Consider the following 19,728-nt stretch of genomic DNA (forward strand, 5'->3'; position numbering starts at 1 on the left):
CTGCTGGGAGTTGGAAACTTGTAAAATGTTCGCCAGTCCATAATCCACCTTCCCAAGGGAAAGGAAAAGAGAGAGAGGGCTTGGCAGGACCCTCAGGGGTACCTGCCCAAGGGAGCATAGGATTGGGTCCTGATTAGGGTGTCAGGCCTGGCCTGGGTACTTACTCCAGTCTCGTAAGTCGGATTGTCAAATGCTGACTCCACGGTGATGCGGTCATAAGGGCGGGGTCGTGTTCGGGGCAGCTGCAGGGGGCTTTTCCCCTGGAGCCTATGGGGCAGAGAAGCCTGTGAGTCAGGAGTGCTGGGCAGGAGTGAGTCAGGGGTGCAGGGCAGGAAGGGAAGCCAGACTCACCTGGAGAAGTAGAGGTACACACCTCCCACCAAGAGCGCCATTGCCACCAGCGGCAAGAAGATGGCAGCTGCAATGTGAGCAGCATCCAGGGTGCTGGAGGCAGCAGGCGCCTTGGCAACTGAAAGCACAAAGGATGGGATTGGGGCAGAGGCCTGGATCCCACATCCCCTCACCTCTGCCCAGGGGCATCCAGCCACCAGCTCCCTCTAGCTGGCTGGGGGCAGGGAAGGAGCTTTTTGCCCCGCTAGTCCCAGACCTCTCTCTTTCTCTGCCCTCCCTCCTCAGAGAACCCATGGCCTGGGAGCTGTGAGAACTAGGGGCAGGGAGATTATTTCCCTGGCCCTCAAGGTTGGGGGCTCACCATCCAGGCTGCGGCCGCTGTAGAAGCCATCCAGAGAGGCTGGAACAAGAGGGGAGGGCCAAGGGCAGTGGATGAGCCCAAAGAACCAAACCACTAAGGTAGGGAGTGGGCTGATCATGGGAAGGATTTGTCCAAGGAGAGCCCATCCCAGAATTTGTCTTGGTGTCACCAGGTCAGACGGATCTGGCAGAGACTGGGGAGACCAAGAATAACATGAAGGGGGCATGGGCAGGGGGTTCTGGTTCTCAGCACTTGACATCTTTGCCAGAGCAGCCCTACGGGCCAGGCAGAGGTTCCAGGGGTGGCAGGGCACTCACCAGCCCTACAGATGGGTGGGGGGTCACTCCAATGTGAGGGGTGTCCGGGCACACACTTAATGCTGGCCTGGCCCTTCAGCACGTAGCCAGGGGCACATGAGAAGTGGATAGTAGCCCCCGCTGGGTGCAGCTGCTTCTCAGGACTGCGGGCACCATTCTCGGGGGCGCTGAGGCCATGGCACGGCTTGAGATGTTCCACTGCAAAGCAGGCAGAGCCCAGTGAGGGTGCCAGGCCCCTAGCCTCCAGAGGCAGCATCTTCCCATCCTCCTCATTTGAGACTTACGGAGACATTTGGGGGGCCGGTCGCTCCACTTGGGGCTGCTGGCTTGGCGGTCATGGCAGGTGAGGATGGCACTACCCGTCAGCACAAAACCCTGGTCACAGATGTACTGCACGGTGGCCCCCACGGGAAACTTGGGGCTAGATATGAGGCGTCGGCTGTGCTCCACATCCCCAGGGTCATGGCAGGAAGTCACTGTGGGTGGGGGGTGATGGGGGGAAGTAGCCCAAGTAGAACTCAGCAAAAGCCAGTCCACGCTGGCTTTGTTCCAAGTCAGCCAACATCTTCATGGCATATGGCTCCACCCCTATTTATTTGCCCCTACCATTTTGCTGGTGTATCTCCTCATTTGCCCCTTCCCGTCCATCAGAGTCAACAAATACTGATTGGCCATATACCAGGAACGAAATACTTGGAGTACTTGGCGGATGACCCTATGAGAAAGTATTATCCCATTTCACAGATGAGGAAATTGAGGCTATGAATACCAGCTAATAATGGCTGGAGTCTGGGTCAGAATCCAGGAGAGAGGCTTGTAGGTTGCGCTGGGGAGAATATGGGGAACAGGTACACTCACCCCTCTGGCAGGAGGGCAGGTCCTCACTCCAGGTTAGGTCCCACTGGCACATGAGGACACTGGATCCCACCACCTGGTAGCCAGGATAGCACTGGTAAGTGACGACAGTGCCGTGGACCAGTTCAGGCTGCGACGGGCTCTTCCAGCCATTGGGGATCTCAGGCAGCTCCGGACACGTGTCATTACGGGGCACCTCTGGGGGCAGCAAGATGCAGGCCGTCAGCAGCACCACAGGGACTGTGCTAGCCTCCCTGACCCCGAGGGCACTCCGGCTCCTGCCAGTTTGTCCTGGGCCTAGCCTGGTCTAGGCGGGCTCAGCGATTCATGCCTTCCTGCTCAAGGGCCCCTCCTTGCCTGTCCCTGGCATTGTTCTGTCTCCTAGATTCCAGGGTTGTCACCTAAGCTTTGGCCTTACTTCCAGAAGTATGTTGGCCAATTCCTCAGTCCTGAGAGAGGGATTGGGTAGGGTGGGGAAAACTGTCATTTCTGTCAAAGATTGTTAGAAAGGTAGAAACGAACACCTTTCCTCGGTTCCCTATTTCTGTTATGAAGTTCTTCCTGCTGTCTACCCAAATCCCTCTTGCTGCAACGGAGGCTTGCTTCCTCTCACTGGGCCCTCAGGGAAGATGGAGAACAAGATTAGCTTCCTGAAGGTGATACCTGGAGTTTCCCAGCTTTCCCTCATCAGATAAGAGTGCTCAGGCTCCTCATTGCCCTGGACTCTCTGACTTGCCATGGTTCAGGGTCTGCATCCTGGCATCCCTTTTCCCCCAGGCAGCAGGGTGGGGCAGGGGCAAGCTCACCAAAGAAGTGGATGACAAAGCCCTGCTGGTAGCCCAGCACTGAGGCCCCGGGGTCCGACTGGAACTGTATGGTGACGTCGGCCATGGAGGTAAAGAGCTTGAAGTGGCCACGGGGCCCAGAGTACTGGCCCAGCACCCGGGCTGTCAGGTCATCCCCATCGTAGAAGGTAAGCACGTCACCAGGGCCTATGCGCAGCCTGTGGAGGAGGACTGTCAGGGAGGCTGGGCCCGGGGACCCCATGACGGGCTGGGTGAGAGATGTCCCCAGAGCTCAGGAGGTAGCTTGGCCGAGCCCAGTGGGCACTCACACTCGGACGTCCAGCATGATGCGCTTGTCTTCCTCCACATGCACGCCCCAGATGCAGTCCTGCCCACGGCCGTAGGGCTCTGGCCAGTTGGGGGAGAGCACCACGCCGGCCGAGTCTGTGATCTCCCCACTGCACACAGCTGGAAGGCAGAGGAGGCGCGTCCCCTCCGCGTTCCCCCCAGTGGTATGTCCTGGAGCTGCCACCGGCCCACAGGAGTGCCTACCCACTGCTCGGAGCCCCCCACCTCCTCCTCAGGGGGAAGTTTGAATCACACATGTCAGAGGGCCGCTGTGGTCCCAGGCCCCGTGGCTGGCTCCCTGGTGCCCACCCTGCTCCCTGCCCTGGCAGGCCCATCTACTGGTGCCTACTGACCTCGGCAGGCGGGCTCTGTCTCATTCCATTGGGGGTCATGAGGGTCAACGCACTCAATGATGATGGAGCCCTGCTCCAGGGTGTAGCCAGGGTCGCAGCTGAACTCCACGGTGGTGCCCACAGGGTAGGAGGGTGCGCTGCTGCTGAAGTTGCCGTATTTGACAAAGGGCTCATAGCAATGGCCTTGCTGGAAGGCTGCAAACCACAGGGCCCAGCCCAGCTCAGCCTCGACTAGAGCAAACACAGGGGGCAGTTGTCCGCCTACTTCCCTCCCCAAGGCCTTTCTCTTCCTGACCTGACCGCAGGTGTATGTCTGAGGTTTGGAGCAGAGGGCAGGGACAGCCCAGATTACCCATCCCGATTGTGCTCAGGAGGCCATCTTGATTACCATTGTATTCCCAGTGCCTAGTTTGTGCTTAGTACACAGAGCGTGCTCAATAAATGTTTTTTGAATAATTAACATATGCATGCATGAGTGGCGCTAGAATGTCTCTTGCAGCAATTCTCCTTCCCTAAGGGTTGGGGCCATTTTTGTTCTTCAAACTCTAGAGAATTCATTCTCTTGGACCAGAGGTCCTGGGTCCAGGCAGGGGTCTCCTGAAAAGATGGAGTAGAATCCTGGACTTCAGGACAGGGGTAGGGAGAGGGGACCTGGGTGGCAGGTGAGCAAGGGCTGAGTTGGAAGGCGTGATGATGGAATGGAGGCAGAGGGGGAGGGTGTGAGAAGAGACCCCAGGCTCAAGACCCCCACCCCCAGTTAGGTCCCAGCAGGCTCACCCTCATAGCGCAGGGCCATGCCTGCAGCCGCCCCACTGCTGTCAGTACTGAGCTCCACAAAGAAGTGTCGGCCGGAGCTGAGCAGGCCCTCAATGGGCAGGTACTCCACCTCGTAGGAATCATACACGGGCGGGGCCTCCACATTGTCCCCATTGCGGATGATGAGCCTGGGCCAGGAGAGCGGCAGCTGCGTGGCTGGTCGCTGAGTTGAGTGGGGTGAGGCCCCAGGCTTGGGCCCCATCCCTCCAGCAGGGTATTACCAGGCCAGGCACTGCTATCCCACCAGGATACCCCCTCACCTGTCGTCATCCTCTGCCAGGGAAACCTTCTCAAAGTGCAGGTGCAGCCGCTGGCCCTCGGGAGCCTCAAGCAGCCAGTGGCAAGTGAGGTTGATGCTGTAGTTGCCCGGGAAGCCAGGAGAGACGATACGGCCCGTGGTAGCATTGCGGATCACTCCACCGCAGGAAGCTGCGAGACAGGGGTGGGATGGTGGGCTGGGCTGGCCTGTGGGATCCTAGACAGCCTAACAAGCCTCTCTGCCCATCCCAGCTCTGTACCTTCTGCACAGGGCAGCAGGGAGCTTGCTTTCATGGCCCTGAAGGTCAATCCTTTGCCCCTGTGACCCTGCAGCTCCAGGCAGCTGACCTCCTAACCTTTCACACCTCTGGGATTCTTCATGTGCAACTCCCTTGACTAAGGTAGATCTTCCATTGCCTAGCCGTGTAGCCCTGGGTAAGTCACTTACCCTCTCTGCTGACTCCTCTGGGAGGCCTTCCCTGATTTCCCCCCACCCAGGTGAACTTTATTAATACCCCTTACCAGGGTATATCTGCTGCAGGGTATATCCAACCTTCTTGGGTATATCTGCTGTCTCTACCTTATGCCACTTTCCTAAACCAGTTATTATTGGATATGTCCCTTACCTAGGCCCCCCTGGGCAGGGGCCAAGTCGTTTCAGGACAGGCACAGAGTTGGTATTCAATGTTTGTTGAATAAAATGAGTGAATGGATATTAAAAAAGAGAGTAGGACTAGATCAGGGATGACAAACACCTGGTATGCATGCCATCCACCTCCAAATCTTGTGCCCTTAGCAGGCATTGCTAGCCAGGCGATAGTCTTGAACGCTGTCTGAAACAGCATCACTACCACTGTCATTTCTGGGCTGACCCCTTAGGGCCTTTCCAGCACTGGTCCCTCTGGCCTGGGACCGTCCTCTCTTCCTAAGCAGAGGCTTAGCAGCTCTCCCATCCCCATCACTGAGGGCTGCTGAGTTACTTGGCCACAGGCTCCTGGCAGTTAAATGGGGCCAGAGAAGGGGTCTCAGGCAACAGGAGTGTGGCTGGTTTCAGGCAGTGCTTTCCTCTTCTGGACACACAGCTCTGGACCCTGCCAGCTCTCAGAGACCAGGCTGCCATGGCCAAGACCCAGTGCCTTTGTCTCCAAGTGTTCAAGACTGCAGAATATTTTAACCTAATAAAGCTCCCGGGGAAGGAGTTGTGGTGAGTTTCTTCTCTGCTTCTTTGCAGAGAGGGCAGACTCACCTTTCTGCTTGGTCTCAGAATGGAACTGCCCTTCAAATCTGATCATGCCCCATCCTTCACTTAAATTCCTCAGTGGCTCCCTATTACCCTCAGGATAAAGTTCAGGCTCAAGAGGGTATTCAAGCCCTTTATAAACCACCCTCTCTTGACTCAGCTTCAGCCCTTCCCCGTACACCCTCTTCTTCAAGCGCACCTCACCATGTCCTCACTACAGTGTGCTGCTTCATGCCTCCGCATCTTTGCAGGTGCTGTTCCAGGAATCCACTCCACTTCCCTGAGCTCTAACATGCTTGTCATCCTTCCCTGCCTTCTCCTTGGGAAGCTTTCCTTGTCTCCTTCCTCATTTTGGAGAAGCGCTCCCTCCCTTGGATCCCCACTGTGCCCTGAGTTCCCCCCATCACAGCTCCATCTGCACTGAACTTCCTGAGCTGCTTTCCAGTCTTCCCACCATACAGAGAGCTCCTTGAGGGCAGAGCCCGTGTCTGGCTTATTCACCTCTGCTTATGCCTGGCACCTAGAAAGAGTTTATAGAATGAAATAAGTATCAAAAACCCAAGCTGCCTTTCATGCTGCAAACTAAACATTCCATCTCCCTTCTGCCAACAAGCCCCACTCCACTGGCAGCAATCTCAGACTCCCTGATCACCCAGGGCCAGAACCTGGGAGTCTCCTCCTTCCCCCCATTCCCTCATCAGTGACTCTGGAAACACTTCCCTCCTCTTCATTCCCAAAGTCATTGTCTAAGTTCAAACCCTCTTGCCTGGCTGGCTGCCTAGCCTCCAGACACCACCCGGCTGTCTCTCCTGAGGAATAGTTCTGAGCCCCTCCCTCCCCATCTCACAAAACTTCAACAGCTCCCCACCCAGTGTCTTGGCCTGACATTCAAGGCCCTCCCACTGCCCCCTCCACATGTCTCAGGCCTCAGCCAAACCTGACTGTTTTCTGTGTCCCTAAATGCTCCCTCACCTTCTCACCTCTGTATCACTGTCCACATTGTTCCCTCCACTGAAATGTCCAGGGACTTCCCTGGTGGCACAGTGGTTAAGAATCTGCCTGCCAGTGCAGGGGTCACAGGTTCGAGCCCTGGTCTGGGAAGATCCCACATGCCACGGAGCAACTAAGCCCGTGCGCCACAACTACTGAGCCCACGTGCCACAACTACTGAAGCCCACATGCCTAGAGCCCGTGCTCTGCAACGAGAAGCCACAGCAATGACAAGCCCGCGCACCACAACAAAGAGTAGCCCCCGCTCGCCGCAATTAGAGAAAGCCCACATGCATCAATGAAGACCCAACGCAGCCAAAAATAAATAAATAAAATTTAAAAATCAGTTACTATAATTTACCACATCAACAGATCAAAGGAAAAATCATATGATCTTCTAAATAACAGCTGTATGAATAGTTAATACAACTCAACACTCATTAAAAAAAAAAAAAAAAAAGAAATGTCAAACCTTCAATGCTTACTTCCCCTAGGAAGCCTCCTAAGTACCCAGCTAAGAATGATTGCTTTCCCCCATCCCAGGTTACTCTGCCTCTTTATGGGTACTTTTTTTTTTTTTTTGACTGTGCAGCTTGCTGGATCTTAGTTCCCCAACCAGGGATCGAACGTGGGTCCACAGCAGTGAAAGCACTGAGTCCTAACCACTGGACCGCCAGGGAATTCCCTCTTCATTGGTACTTTTAACTTTCTGCTCTGGAAGTTGGTGACCCATGTACTTTCTTTCACTCCCATTTCCTGGAACTGTGGGCTCCTTGAAGGCACAGTCCCTGTTTAATTCTGCTCTGTATACCTGTGGTGCCTCCACACAGTAAGTGCTCAATAAGTGCAGGTTGGGTGAATGCTACTGATGTGTGTGGCCATTTTCTGGCTTCCTTATGGAGAGCAAATGAAGGTGCCAGACAGCAACAGAGAGCAGGAATGAGCCCCCCACCTCACTCCCCTGTTCAGCACTGAGTCCCCTGGGGCTACTCACCAATGCAGACAGGCTCCTGAGAATCCCATAAGGGCTGGGTGGCGTTGAGACAGGTAAGGAGCCTGGCACCCTTCAGCTGGTAGCCAGTGGCACAGTGGAAGCGGGCACTACCTCCTGGGTGGAGGCTGGTGACAGTCACAGCTCCATAAGCTGGACGTCGGGGAAAGTGGCAGCTCAGGAGATAGGCTGCAGAGAGAGAATGGGTGATGTGTGTGTGTGTGTGTGTGTGTGTGTGTGTGTGTGTGTGTGTGTGTGTGTGTGTGTGTGTGTGTGTGTTGAGTGGGCTGAGTCATAGCCAGGGCAAAAGGGGCCTGCCCCAGCCTGCCTTGAGGTGTCAGAGGAAGCATCAGGAATTCCAGAAGAGACTCTGACCCCCTCCCCAGAAGGTGCCAGTGATATTTCCGGCAGCCTGGGCTGGTTACTGGAGCAAGCACAGAGGTGGAAGTTGGAGCCTTGGGTTCTGGTCCAAGCTTTCTGACACTTTAGGCAAGTTACTTCGCCTTTCTGTGTCCTAGTTTCCTCATTTGTTAAATGAGGTTCAAAATGCCAGCCCACTTACAGGGATATTGTGAGAATAAATGAGATAGTATTTTATTCAGCTTGGTATCCCTGGAACCAAGAAATGTTTATTGAATGACTTGTAGATGTGAAAGAACTTGAAATAGAGAAAAGCCTATACTGATGTAAAGTACTGATATTATGTTTCCTGTAGGGGACAAATATGAATTACAGCAGGAAACACTTAACTCAGAGACAGTAAAAGCTTTCCCAGTATTCACTGAGAAATGCTAAAAAGCTTGATGGCAAGGGCTGTGGACTTTTCAAAAACAGGACGGGTCGAGGGTGGCGAGGCAGGACACGCCTTCAAGGAAGTTGTGGGAGGGACACGTTGCCCTGGGAAACTTGGTAACTTTTAGAACTGTCATACCAGGTATGACCGAATGGTGGCAGCAAATCCTATAAAAAAAACCCGGCCAATCCCAATCCAGTGCCAAGCTGGGGCCTTAGCTAAAAATAGGGGTCAGGGCTTGGGTCTGAGAGGTGGTCAAGGAGAGGGGCTGAGTGAAGAGTCTGAGCTATAGTCTGCAAACCCTCGGAGGTGGTGGGAGAGATGAGGACCGTCTAGACTGAGGAACCACTCCTGGGTCTCAGGGTGGAGGAGGCCCACCCTTACTGATGGTACTAGGTGGATGGGAAGAAAGGTCCAGGCAGGGACTCTACAAGCCTCTGTGTGCCTTTGTATGAATATAAGAAAGGGCTGCCTCTGGGCAGACGAGGGTCCAGACACAAGTTTTGTGATTTTCACCTGTCCTGGTCTTAGTTACTAGGTCTGTGAAAGGGGGAGATGATTCCTACTCATCCCTCTCTCACAGAGTTCTTAAAAGAATGGCCAATGAGTGATTGCTTGTGATTGGTAGTCAGTACGGGGCAGTGCTGAGGAGGTGGGCTCTGAGGTCAGACTACCTGGGTTTGAATACAGGCTCCCCTACTTGCTGTGCCACTTTGGGCAAGTTGCGTAACTTCTCTGTGCCTCAGTTTCCTTGTTTACCCACCCATTTGGAGTTTGCATCCAATGTTGTTACATGAGAGGTTAAGTGAGAGGATATATGTGCATTGTCTGGCACAGAACAAATACTGCACACACCAGCTTGCTGTTATTGTTTGTAATTTTGATTAATAAAAGCACCTCACATCTGCATGCACCTTCCAGCTTCTAAAGTGCCTTCATACTCTTCTTACTTGATGTCTACAACATGCTTAGGAGGAAGTTAGGGCTTATTAACTCACCTTCAGGTGAGGAAAACTAAGGTTCGGAGAGACTGAGGGACTTGCCCTGACCACACAGCCAGTAAGTGGTAGAGTGGGTGCTTGAAACTCCTGGCTCTAGAGCCCACTGCTTTATATCTCCTCTTTCCCACCTGCTTTCCCACATGAAGTAGAAACCTGGGCTCAGGAGTCAGAGAAACCTGAGAGTAATAACCAAGGCTGTCCTGGGTGGTTGTTCAGGGCGGCCACTCACAATGATCTGGGGAGAAACCCCAGGCTGGGATGGGATGGGACATTCTACCCAGAATGGAGGGGGGAGTGACACTGAGGGCAGTCTAGGTCATGAGCCAGACGTCATGCTCAGCACTTGTACTTCCATCTTCTCCATGAGTTCTTATCACAGTTCTGGGAAGGAAGGTCCCCCATTTCACAGATTAGGAAATTGGGCTGGGATGAGGTGAGAGCAGGAGGCTGGGGGCGGACAATGAAGCCCCCAGACTCCATGGTGGGTAAAGTGCCACTTCTCAAGACGAGCTTCCTCCTGTTGCCATGACGACTGTTCCTGGGGAGCCTGCATCACTGCAATCTGTTGAGCTATTTTCTCCCTGGCATCTGTTTCTGGGGCCAAGTCCAGTGCCAGGAATATTCAGGAGGGAGGAGGGGGATGCCTGGCAGGGCCTTCTACTTCCTCACCCTGCCTGAGGCTGTGGGAGGGGATTTGGAACTTGGTTCTGCAGATGAGGGCCCAACCTTATGATCTCCAACATTATCTTGGATAGCTCTGACAGGGGTGTGGGTACAGGGCCCCTCACCCTCTCTTCTGGCACCCTCTTTCTCCAGCCCAGGGAGACGCGCGTATGAGCACACGCTCCTGTTCCCATCTCTGGGATCAGGGCTAATTACAGCCTATAATTAGGGGAATTACACTCATTAAGGAAAGAGCTGATCATTGACAAAAACTGGGCGAGGAGGGAGGGCTTCTGGGAACTGAGAAAGAGGCAGGACTGGGCCAGCTTTCCCAGCCCCTCCTTGGGGTCTGCACCCCTCGCCAGGCCTCCAACTTGCTGCCTTTCAGCCAACTTTGTCTGGCCCAACAGAGAGAAGGTCTGGGGGTTTGTGCAAAGGAATTTGCAGCAAAAGAGAAGGTTACCGTGGTGTGAAATTATGCCCGCTGCTAGGGAGGATTGATGAGCCGTTAGGGAGGCTGGTCGGACTGCCTAGACGCTCACCCTTGCCTCAGCTGGCCCCTTGCCTCTGACAAGCCCCTGGCCAGCCCCTAATGGCCACCAGGCTCCCTGTTGCCACACCAGATTGCTCCCCCAGTTTAGGTGGAGAGGCCAGAAAGGGGTGAGTACTGCTTAGCGGGGGGAGGTCCAAGCATCCCCATCTCCAGAGGAGTGATCGTGGCTCCCGGCAGGGCCGCAGAAGTGGTCCTTGACAATGCAAGCCAATTGTTCATGTCAATTATTTCCCCATTAGCACTCCCCAATCTGAACTGGTTACCTTGTCACAGCAGTGCAAGGGATCAAGAAGACTTTGTCTGGGGAAGAAGGGGCCAGGAGGGATACTGATGGGAGAGGGATAGAGTCCCAAACCCCTTTTCCTCCCTTTCCCATCCTACTAGCTCTTTAACATAGTTCCGGTTTCTTCCTGGATGTGCGCTAAGCCCTTGACACGCACCATTTTGTTTCATCCCTACCATGACTTTGTGGGGTAGGTGTTTTGGACTCATTTTACAACAGAGGAAAAGGAGGGTTAGAGAGGTCAAATGACTTGTCCAAGGTCAATAGCCAGTGGGAAGGAGATTCAGACACAGATCCGCCCATATCCTGAGTCTGTGATTTTCCTATTACATCATGCCACTCTCCTATTTCCAGCGGTGTTCTGAGCTGACTGGGACATGGCCAGGTCCAGGGTGGGTGAGGCAGTTCAGGAAGGCCAGGTTGGTAGCTAAGGACTTTTAGATGGTCACTATCAAGCCCCTTTGACCTTGACCCCCTTGCATTTGGGGAGAGGCCTTCTATTGTTACTGCCTGTGAGGTGTCTGCCTCCCGAGGACATTCTGAACTCCTTGAGGGCAAGGACTTGGCTGGATCTTAATACTGTCAGTCTCTAGCACAGGCCTGGCAAGGAGCAGATGCCTAGGAAAAGTTTACTGAATGAATGAATGAATGAATGAGTGGCAATGGGCACACCTGCGGCTGCCTGATTCTGTGTCGGTCCCCCTTTGAGACCAGTTCTCTGCAGGGTGGTAGGTGGAGGAGGGAAGGTCCTGGAGGTTATCAGATGGGCAATACTCACCTCCAGTTGTACAGAGCTTCCCTGGGCAATTGAGTTGTATGTTACTAGTCTCTCCATGTTTCCCCCAGGCTGTAACAGCACCAGAGATCCCCAGGAGGGCAGCCAGTCTGGGCTGGTCTTTTCCTCAGCTACCCAGGCCTACCTTGGTAGTAGAAATGGAAGGTGCCAGGCCCAGCAGGTGGTGGGAGGCTCTGGAACCTCAGGGCCGCTTGGTGCGTGGGGCTGCGGATGATGTGGCCCCTCAGCAGGAAAGACTGGTTGGCCAGGGGCAAGGGGTCAGGCCCCCCGAGGCCCTCCACAGTTACTGTCTCCCCTTCTCGGAGGCTGATGTTCTGGACCTGTCCATAGAATAAACAGAGCAAAGCAGAAGAGTCAGGCTTCTTTTTGCTGATTGAGCCCTGCTGCCCTCAGGCTCCTGCAGGCCAGGGGCATGCCCAATCCTCAGTGCCCCTTGGGCATTGGAGCCCCCGGCCCTGAGCTAGGCACTTCAGTGCAGGAAGAGCTCATTTTACCTTCCCAGTAACCCTGTGAAATGGGACCTGAAGTTCAGAGATATCAAGTAAATTATCCAGGGTCACGTAGAGATTAGCACAAGTGGGATTTGTAAACGTGTCTGTTTCCAAAGCTTTTCAGCTACACCAAATGCTTCCTGTCCCTTCATAGCTCTAGGCTCAGTTTTCTCATCGGTAAGGTGGGGATGCAGTTGGTGTGTTGAACTAGATGGTGTCCGCTGAGGGCCTGGCCAGCAAGGTGGGCTCTTAAACATCAGCTTCCCCTGAACATCCTCTGTTGGCATCTCACACCCGGCCTGCCTCAAACTGAGCACCCCCTTCCCCCAGCTGGCAGCTCCCCTGGCTCCCCAGCTCAGGGAATAACCTTACCATCCATCTGCAGGCCCAAGTTAGAAACTGGCATCTCTCCTCCTCCCTTATACCCCACATCAAACCCGTCATTCCTTCCTGTCAACTGGCCCCCAACTCTGTTCACTGCTCTTCATCCCCGCTGCTACCTCCCCCGTCCTCACTGTTATTGCTCACCTAGACCATCGCAGCGGCCTCCTGCCAGCCTCCCTGCCTGCAGGGCTTAACCCACTTCTCCCTCCACACCGATATTCTCTGAACTGCAGCCAGTGAATAGCCCTGATATGTTGCTGCTCATGGTGCTTCCTTATTTAAATCATCTGTGGCTCTCCAGTGAGCCCACAAAGACCATAGTATCTAGTCCAGACTCCTTGCTGTGGCCCTCGAGGCCCTGCCCAACTTGGCCTCTGCTGACTGCTCAGCCTAGCCTTATGCCACACCCCTCCACGTGCCAGCCACCCTTCTGTTCTCTCTTCTCTGGGCCTCTTTTTCCAGTCCTTTCCTCTGGCTGTCACAGGCCCCTCTGCCACCACCCCAACGCCCTTAGACCTTCAATCCCTGGAGCATCCTCTGGGCTCCATGCCTTCATTCAGTCAAACAAGGATCGGACAGCAACAGACTCTGCCCAGAGGGGAAGTGTTAGTGTGGCCTGGTAAAGGAGCACTGGATTGGGAGCCCAGAGGTCTGGGACCTAATCCTAACCATGTGATCTTGGACAAGTATGCCGACTATTTGAGCTTCATTTTCTCCATCATATAAAGTGCCTAGTGTGAATCTTTGCTACTCAGAACGTGGTCCCTCGGCCAGCAGCATCAGCACCACCGGGGAACTTGTTAGAAATGCAGAAGCTCAGACCCCACCTAAGATCTACTAAGTCATCCTTTGCATTTTTTTTTTTATATCTCTGATTTTCTTTCTTTCTCTCTTTTTTAAATTAATTAATTAATTAATTTTTGGCTGTGTTGGGTCTTCGGTGCTGCTCGCGGGCTTTCTCTAGTTGCGGCGAGCGGGGGCTACTCTTCGTTGCGGTGCGCGGGCTTCTCATTGTGGTGGCTTCTCTTGTTGCGGAGCACGGGCTCTAGGCGCACGGGCTTCAGTAGTTGTGGCACACGGGCTCTAGAGCGCAGGCTCAGTAGCTGTGGCGCACGGGCTTAGTTGCTCTGAGGCATGTGGGATCTTCCCGGCCAGGGCTCGAACCCGTGTCCCCCGGATTGGCAGGCGGGTTCTTAACCACCGCGCCAACAGGGAAGTCCTCATCCTTTGCATTTTAACAAGGTGATTCCGAAGCACTGATCTACATGGTTTCCAAGGTCCTTACTATGTTGCTCTGAGGCAGGACCTTCACAGATTATCCGCCTGGGCTAGTTAAGTGGCATCCAGTGAGTCACCAAATCCTTCCTAATCTTATCTCCCAAATATTTCAGTTGATTCCTCCTCTCCATCCCTTTGTCTCTATCTTGGCTCTGATTACCTACCACCCTCCCCCCCCCCACCCCCCGCCACTGTTCCTCACCTGGCCTTCACCCCTCCCATCCCCAACGCATCTCCCTGGCCCCAGCTGTCTCAGATTGGATCATGTCTCTCTCCTACCCAAACCCTGTTGGTGACTTCAGATTGTCCACAGGAAAAGGTCCAAACTTCCCAGCTCACAGCTATGCCAGCCTCTTATCTTCACTGCAGCCGCAGGCCACGCCTCACTCCCCTCCTCTGGGCATTTGCATATGCAGGACCCTGCCCAGGGAATGCCTTCCATTTTTCCTCTCCTGCTGAAGCTGCTCATTCAGGTCTCAGGGCCACCATCCTCCGCCTCCCAAGCCAGGCCAGTCAGTTCCTTTACTTCAGGCCTCTCTACCGTCTGTCTCTCTTCTAAAGCCTACAGGTAGCATTTTGGGTCACAATGCCCTCTTCACTGGCCAGTTGCAATAAAGATGTGTGGAAAGGGTGAATGTGCGGGTCGCTAGAGGTACATTCCTTGCAGATTTCTGTAAACTGAGAAGCACAGAGGATGCTGAGCCCAGCCAGGTCCAAGGACACAGCTGCGCTAGGCTCTGGCCCCCTCAGACTGTGGGTGCTGAGAGCATATGTGCCCTGCAGACTCCCCTGCCTGGGAGAAAAGGCCTAAGGGATCTTTGGGGCTGAAGAGAAGGCTCAAGGCAGGGTGCTGGGGCAGATGTGCAGCCTCTCCATAAGGAGCTCCCCTCCAGGGCACATTTGGGTGGAGGCTGCCGGACCATCTGCCAGGGACATTCCTCAGGGAATTCCTGCAGCAGGCGGAGGCTGGATGAGGTCCCCTCAAACTTGGAGATTCTGTGATTCTAGAGTTGGGCAAACAAGACTCACACACGTGGAATCTGTAATTATCGAGAGATGCCAGGCAGCATATAATTCTGCCTTAAGTGGGACTGAATGCATGCAGCAGGAATCCTCTAGGGGGGAGTGGAGGGGTTGCAGACTCAGGGAGAGCACGTGCAGCAGGTGGGTCTGAGAGCGCCTTAAGGGGGCAGGGCCAGCCTGGGAGGAGGAGGAGGAAGGGAGGACATCACTGCAGGGAAATTACTAATGAAGTGAAGGCAGAGAAGTAGACATGAAGTTAGCATTTTTTCCTAGTTCCCATAAACACCCTTTTGACCCCTATCTTCCAGCTCCTGACCCTGCTTTTTAGCCAGCAACAGTGGCAACAGCAATAACAACAATTACCATTCACAGAGCACCTACAATGTGTCAAGCCTTGTACTATTTACAGATATTATTTCATCCTCACCAGAATTCTGTAAGGTGGGTGGTAAAATCCCCTTAAGTAAACAGAGGCTGGGAGAGGCTAAGGTCACACAGGTGTTAAGTAGCAGAGCCTGGCCTTGCTGGAGGCAAAGGCAGCTCCCTCCCTCCTAACCTCATGGGGGTGTCACCTGCAGACAGATTTCTAGACATCTTTATTCCTGGGTCCCAGGTCTGTCAGGTTTAGCAGGGAGGTGGTTTTTGGCCACACTGGGCTTTTTTCAAGATGTTGAGCCATCTTTCCCCCCAGAAGCCCGTAAAGCTGAGAAAACTGGGAGCTGAGACCTCTGTCCCCCTCTGATCTGGGCAAGGCATGGGCCGCTCAAAGCTGGCCTGGTGGCAGGGGTTGCCATGAGAGCATGGAATGGAGTAGGCCTGATTACTTGGGGCTCTTATCCAGAAGGTACTCTGTTCTCACAATGGCTGTCTATGCAGCACTGGTCCCTTGGGTTTCAAGCACCCACTTGCAGGCCTGCCACAGTGGCCAGATGTAATTTGTCACTTGTTTGAGGGCCAGGCCTGACAGGGGCCAGACAGGGCTGGGTGTTAGACAAGGGGGGTGATGAAGTCTTGATGTAATTTGCAGGCATCTGAAGGGCTCAGGAGACAGATTGAAATGTCAGCTCTGCTCACGAGGGCTGTCTCCCCACACCCCTAGCCAGTGACAAGAGGGGAGTTGGGGATCAGGCCGGGGAAGACAGAAGCAGAGGGAGCCGAGGACAATTCCCACAGGACTCTGGGCTGTCTAATATTGCCCAGCTGCCAGCAGACCAGGGGTCAGTTCAAGGAAGGAAATATGGCTGCTTTGAGGGGGCTGACTCCTTCCTGGATGGGAGGTGGGGAGGATTCAGGTTGCCCTCTGCCAACCCCAGACCATCAGCCTTGACTGGCCTGTCTGTCCCCATGGAAGCTGCCAGTCAGTCTCCAGGACATGCTCTAATGGTGCAACTCATAGACAGGATGGTGCCACAAGTCTTTGCACACAATCATCTTAGTACAACCCTGCACAGGCCATGAGCTCAGGGATGACTTGTATGTAAGCCCCTCCCCCAGTACCTGTGTCCCACTCCCAGAAGCTGACCACGGCCCCTGCTCCACTGCACTCTCCTGATCACCAGCACCTGTGTGTGTACTCTGACATAAACCCACTGCATGCACACAACTCCCTCAAACACATGACCTGGCACACATGCCCACACATACATGTGCTCCCTCACTCCAACAGTAGTAGAATCACAATTCTTCCCATGAGATCCTTTACAGTTTTCAAAGCTCTTTCACACCCATTATCCTCTCAGATCTCACAAAACCTCAATAAGGGAGGCAGGGCAGGCTGTGTTTACCTCCAGTCTATAGAGAAGGGAACCTCGTAATCAGAGAAGTTGAGAGCTCCTCTTTGGGTCACACTGTAAATCCAAGGCAAAGCCAGGACTCCAGGCCAGGACTCCTGATTCCTGGTCCAGTGCTTTGTCTTCATGCAAGCATCCCAGGCTTCTCCCCCGAAACTGAAACTGGGAGAATTCCAGATCGGGTTCCTAGAGGAGCAGGCAGGGCTGGGCTGAGAAAAGGGGTTGGGGATGGAGTTCTCCAACTGTTCCCAACTGAACTCTCTTTCTGGAACAGGCCAATCTTCTGGGCCAGGGGAAGAACAGGGACTCTTGAGTCCTGGGATCAACTCCCAGCTCCATCATCGACTAGTTGATAGGTCCTTGGGCAAGTCACATGACATCTCTGAACCCCAGTTTCATCTGTGAAATGAGATAATCACACCTACCTCATGGGGTTATAAGGGTTAAGTTAGATCCCGCCTGTACGGGGCTCAGCACAGAGTGGGCGCAGCATGAGCAGTCCTCTTTCCCTTTTTTGGAGAGACCTGGGCCCCGCCCAGGCTGTGGACCCACCTCACCTCAAGTCTGCCAGGGCTCTGCCCGGGAGGCACTGTACCTGGGAGCCACCCTCTCCCTAGCCCAGATTCTGAGCTGCTAGGAAGCAGGAAACAGGGTCAAAGGCCTGAGATGCCACTGTCCATTCTGAGCTCTGAGGGAGCTTCCCACCCAGAAAAAGAGCCATACTCAGAGGGACTGGCTGGGAGGAGCCTTTTGCATCATCTGGTTCAACCTCCTTTAACAGAAAGGGAAACAGGCCCAGAGAAGGCCAGGGGCTTAGCCCAGTGACTGAGAGATGGGCTGCAGGACCAGGATTGGAACCCCGCTTTCAGTTTCTGTGCTCTATGTGACAGCTTCTATGCTATTGTCTTAACTGATGCTTGTCTACAAACACTTATGGGGTAGGGTCTGCTTTAGGGAGGGGAAGAGGGGCCTAAATCCATGGGGCTAGACCTGTTTGCTCCCTTGTGACACCCCCTCAGATAAGCCTTCCAGGAGCCAAGAAAGAGGAGGTTGCTGAGAAATCTCACCCCTCCTGACCCACCACCCTACTCCTGCGTCCATATCAGGCCTGGCCCTGACCTGGCCTAGAAGGGTAGGGTGTTCCGGTTATCAAACTGGCAGCTGGCCTGGCATGGGAGGGCAGTGTTCCAATGGGGCCATCTGGGGCACTAGGGCAGGGACTGTGGGCAGCTGTGTCCAGGCTCCAGATGGTACAGAGAGCAGCCAAGCCAAGATGGGGCTGGCAATGGGAAGGCTCTTGGAATGCCAAGCACAGTGAGAGACATGAGCCAGGCCCAGAAAGGCCTGGAGCTCTCAGGGGAGCTGGCTGCCTGGAGAGGAAATGGGACCCTCATGGGCCATGGGGCTCATGCCCACCCATCCTGAAGGGTCTTCTCTGGATCTCTCTGAAAAGAGCCTAGCCCAGTGCCCAATCCCCAGCTGAAATAGGCAAGCCTCTTCCCATCATAGAGGGCTGGCCCTGGCCTTCTTCCTACAGGCAGCCCAGACCCTCAGCCTCAGAAGGCACAGATAGCTGCAGCATCCTGAAGGGGGGTGGGGGCCAGGGATGAAGCAGGTTATGAGGGGCTGTGGTCTAAGCCTTGGAGACATGGGCTGTTAGGGATTCTGGAACCCCTGAGGCTGTTCCTCACAAAGAGGGAATTGAGAGGGTCTCGCCCAGGGGCCCAGCCTTTAGTCAGAGCTGTGGTCACATGGCAGGGGTTCAGCATGGTGTCAGGCTGACCTGCACAGGAGTGTGATTTGTGGGTCTTTAAGATGTTCCGGACTTCTCTGGTGGTCCATTGGTTAAGACTCCGCACTTCCAATGCAGGGGACTCAGGCTCGATCCCTGGTTGGGGAACTAGGATCCCACATGCCGCGTGGTGTGGCCAAAACAGAAAACAAAAAAAGTTCCTCTCCTCCCATGGTTCCTCCAGTCCCCCTTGCCTGGATTCCATCCCTTCCGCCTACCCTGAGCCATCCCTGTGAATTCACGGAAGGGCAGGCAGGGGCTTACCCATGATGGGAAGAAGCCACAAGCCTTCCCCAAGCCTGAAGGAGCAGTGGGCAGCCTCCTGGGCGTTCCAGCTGTCTCATCTGTCTTGCCCCCAGTGCACAGCATGGCCTGGCCCAGCTGCCAGCCCTGGGCAGGAGGGCACTGCACTCAGGCCTAGCCTCTGGCAGGAGTGCAATCCAGAAGCCATTAAGCCCACCTCCTGCTCCTAGGCAATAAAGTCACCTCCCACTCTTATCCCTAACAGCACTGCACACTCTGTGGTCATCTTTTTTTTTTTTTGGTCATCATTTATGATTTCTGTCTCCCTCACTAACTGTGAAGATCCATGTCTCCGGCGCCCAGTACAGAGCCTGGCACATAGTAATTGCTCAATCTGTACTTGTGGAACAAATTCACTCATCAAAAAGCATTAGTTAGGGCTTCCTTGGTGGCGCAGCGGTTAAGAATCCGCCTGCCAATGCAGGGGACACAGGTTCGAGCCCTGGTCTGGGAGGATCCCACATGCCGCGGAGCAACTAAGCCCGTGCACCACAACTACTGAGCCTGAGCTCTGGAGCCCGTAAGCCACAATTACTAAAGCCCGCGCACCACAACTACTGAAGCCTGCGCACCTAGAGCCTATGCTCCACAATAAGAGAAGCCACCACAATGAGAAGCCCGCGCACTGCAACAAAGAGTAGTCTCCGCTCGCTGCAACTAGAGAAAGCCCACATGCAGCAACGAAGACCCAATGCAGCCAAACATAAATAAATAAATAAATAAATTTGAAAAACAAAACATTAGTTAATGAATAACGGAGTGACCTTGGGCAATTCCCTTTCCTTCATGGCCTCAGTTTTTCAACTACCCATTGGGTATTGGTCTGCAGTGTCATTAATTCTTTAGGTTCCCAAGTGGCCTGTGTGGTGTGGCCAGGAGGCTTAGATAGGAGCAGAGGTTGCTGGAACTGGCC

The 19,728-nt window shown here is 54.2% G+C and overlaps 1 protein-coding gene across 5 annotated transcripts in view; it reads right to left on the reverse strand.

The window, feature by feature from the left end:
- Nucleotides 1-19,728, reverse strand: part of SEZ6 (seizure related 6 homolog) — a 97,449-nt gene that overhangs the window by 1,101 nt on the left and 76,620 nt on the right. For 4 of the 5 annotated variants that reach the window (XM_082442789.1, XM_082442788.1, XM_082442791.1 and 1 more), the window contains 13 exons: nucleotides 11,879-12,074; nucleotides 7,669-7,854; nucleotides 4,447-4,615; nucleotides 4,148-4,314; nucleotides 3,371-3,565; nucleotides 2,999-3,137; nucleotides 2,691-2,887; nucleotides 1,888-2,082; nucleotides 1,314-1,505; nucleotides 1,030-1,227; nucleotides 713-751; nucleotides 352-469; nucleotides 165-267 (listed from right to left, as the gene is read on the reverse strand). In XM_082442789.1, coding sequence (XP_082298915.1) covers nucleotides 165-267; nucleotides 352-469; nucleotides 713-751; nucleotides 1,030-1,227; nucleotides 1,314-1,505; nucleotides 1,888-2,082; nucleotides 2,691-2,887; nucleotides 2,999-3,137; nucleotides 3,371-3,565; nucleotides 4,148-4,314; nucleotides 4,447-4,615; nucleotides 7,669-7,854; nucleotides 11,879-12,074 — 2,094 coding nt within the window. Of the gene's footprint in view, nucleotides 1-9; nucleotides 268-351; nucleotides 470-712; nucleotides 752-1,029; nucleotides 1,228-1,313; nucleotides 1,506-1,887; nucleotides 2,083-2,690; nucleotides 2,888-2,998; nucleotides 3,138-3,370; nucleotides 3,566-4,147; nucleotides 4,315-4,446; nucleotides 4,616-7,668; nucleotides 7,855-11,878; nucleotides 12,075-19,728 lie in introns of those variants that run through there. The other variant, XM_082442787.1, reaches the window with a different exon arrangement.

Source organism: Balaenoptera physalus, assembly GCF_965194825.1.
Source record: "Balaenoptera physalus genome assembly, chromosome: 20".
NCBI lineage: Eukaryota > Metazoa > Chordata > Mammalia > Artiodactyla > Balaenopteridae > Balaenoptera > Balaenoptera physalus.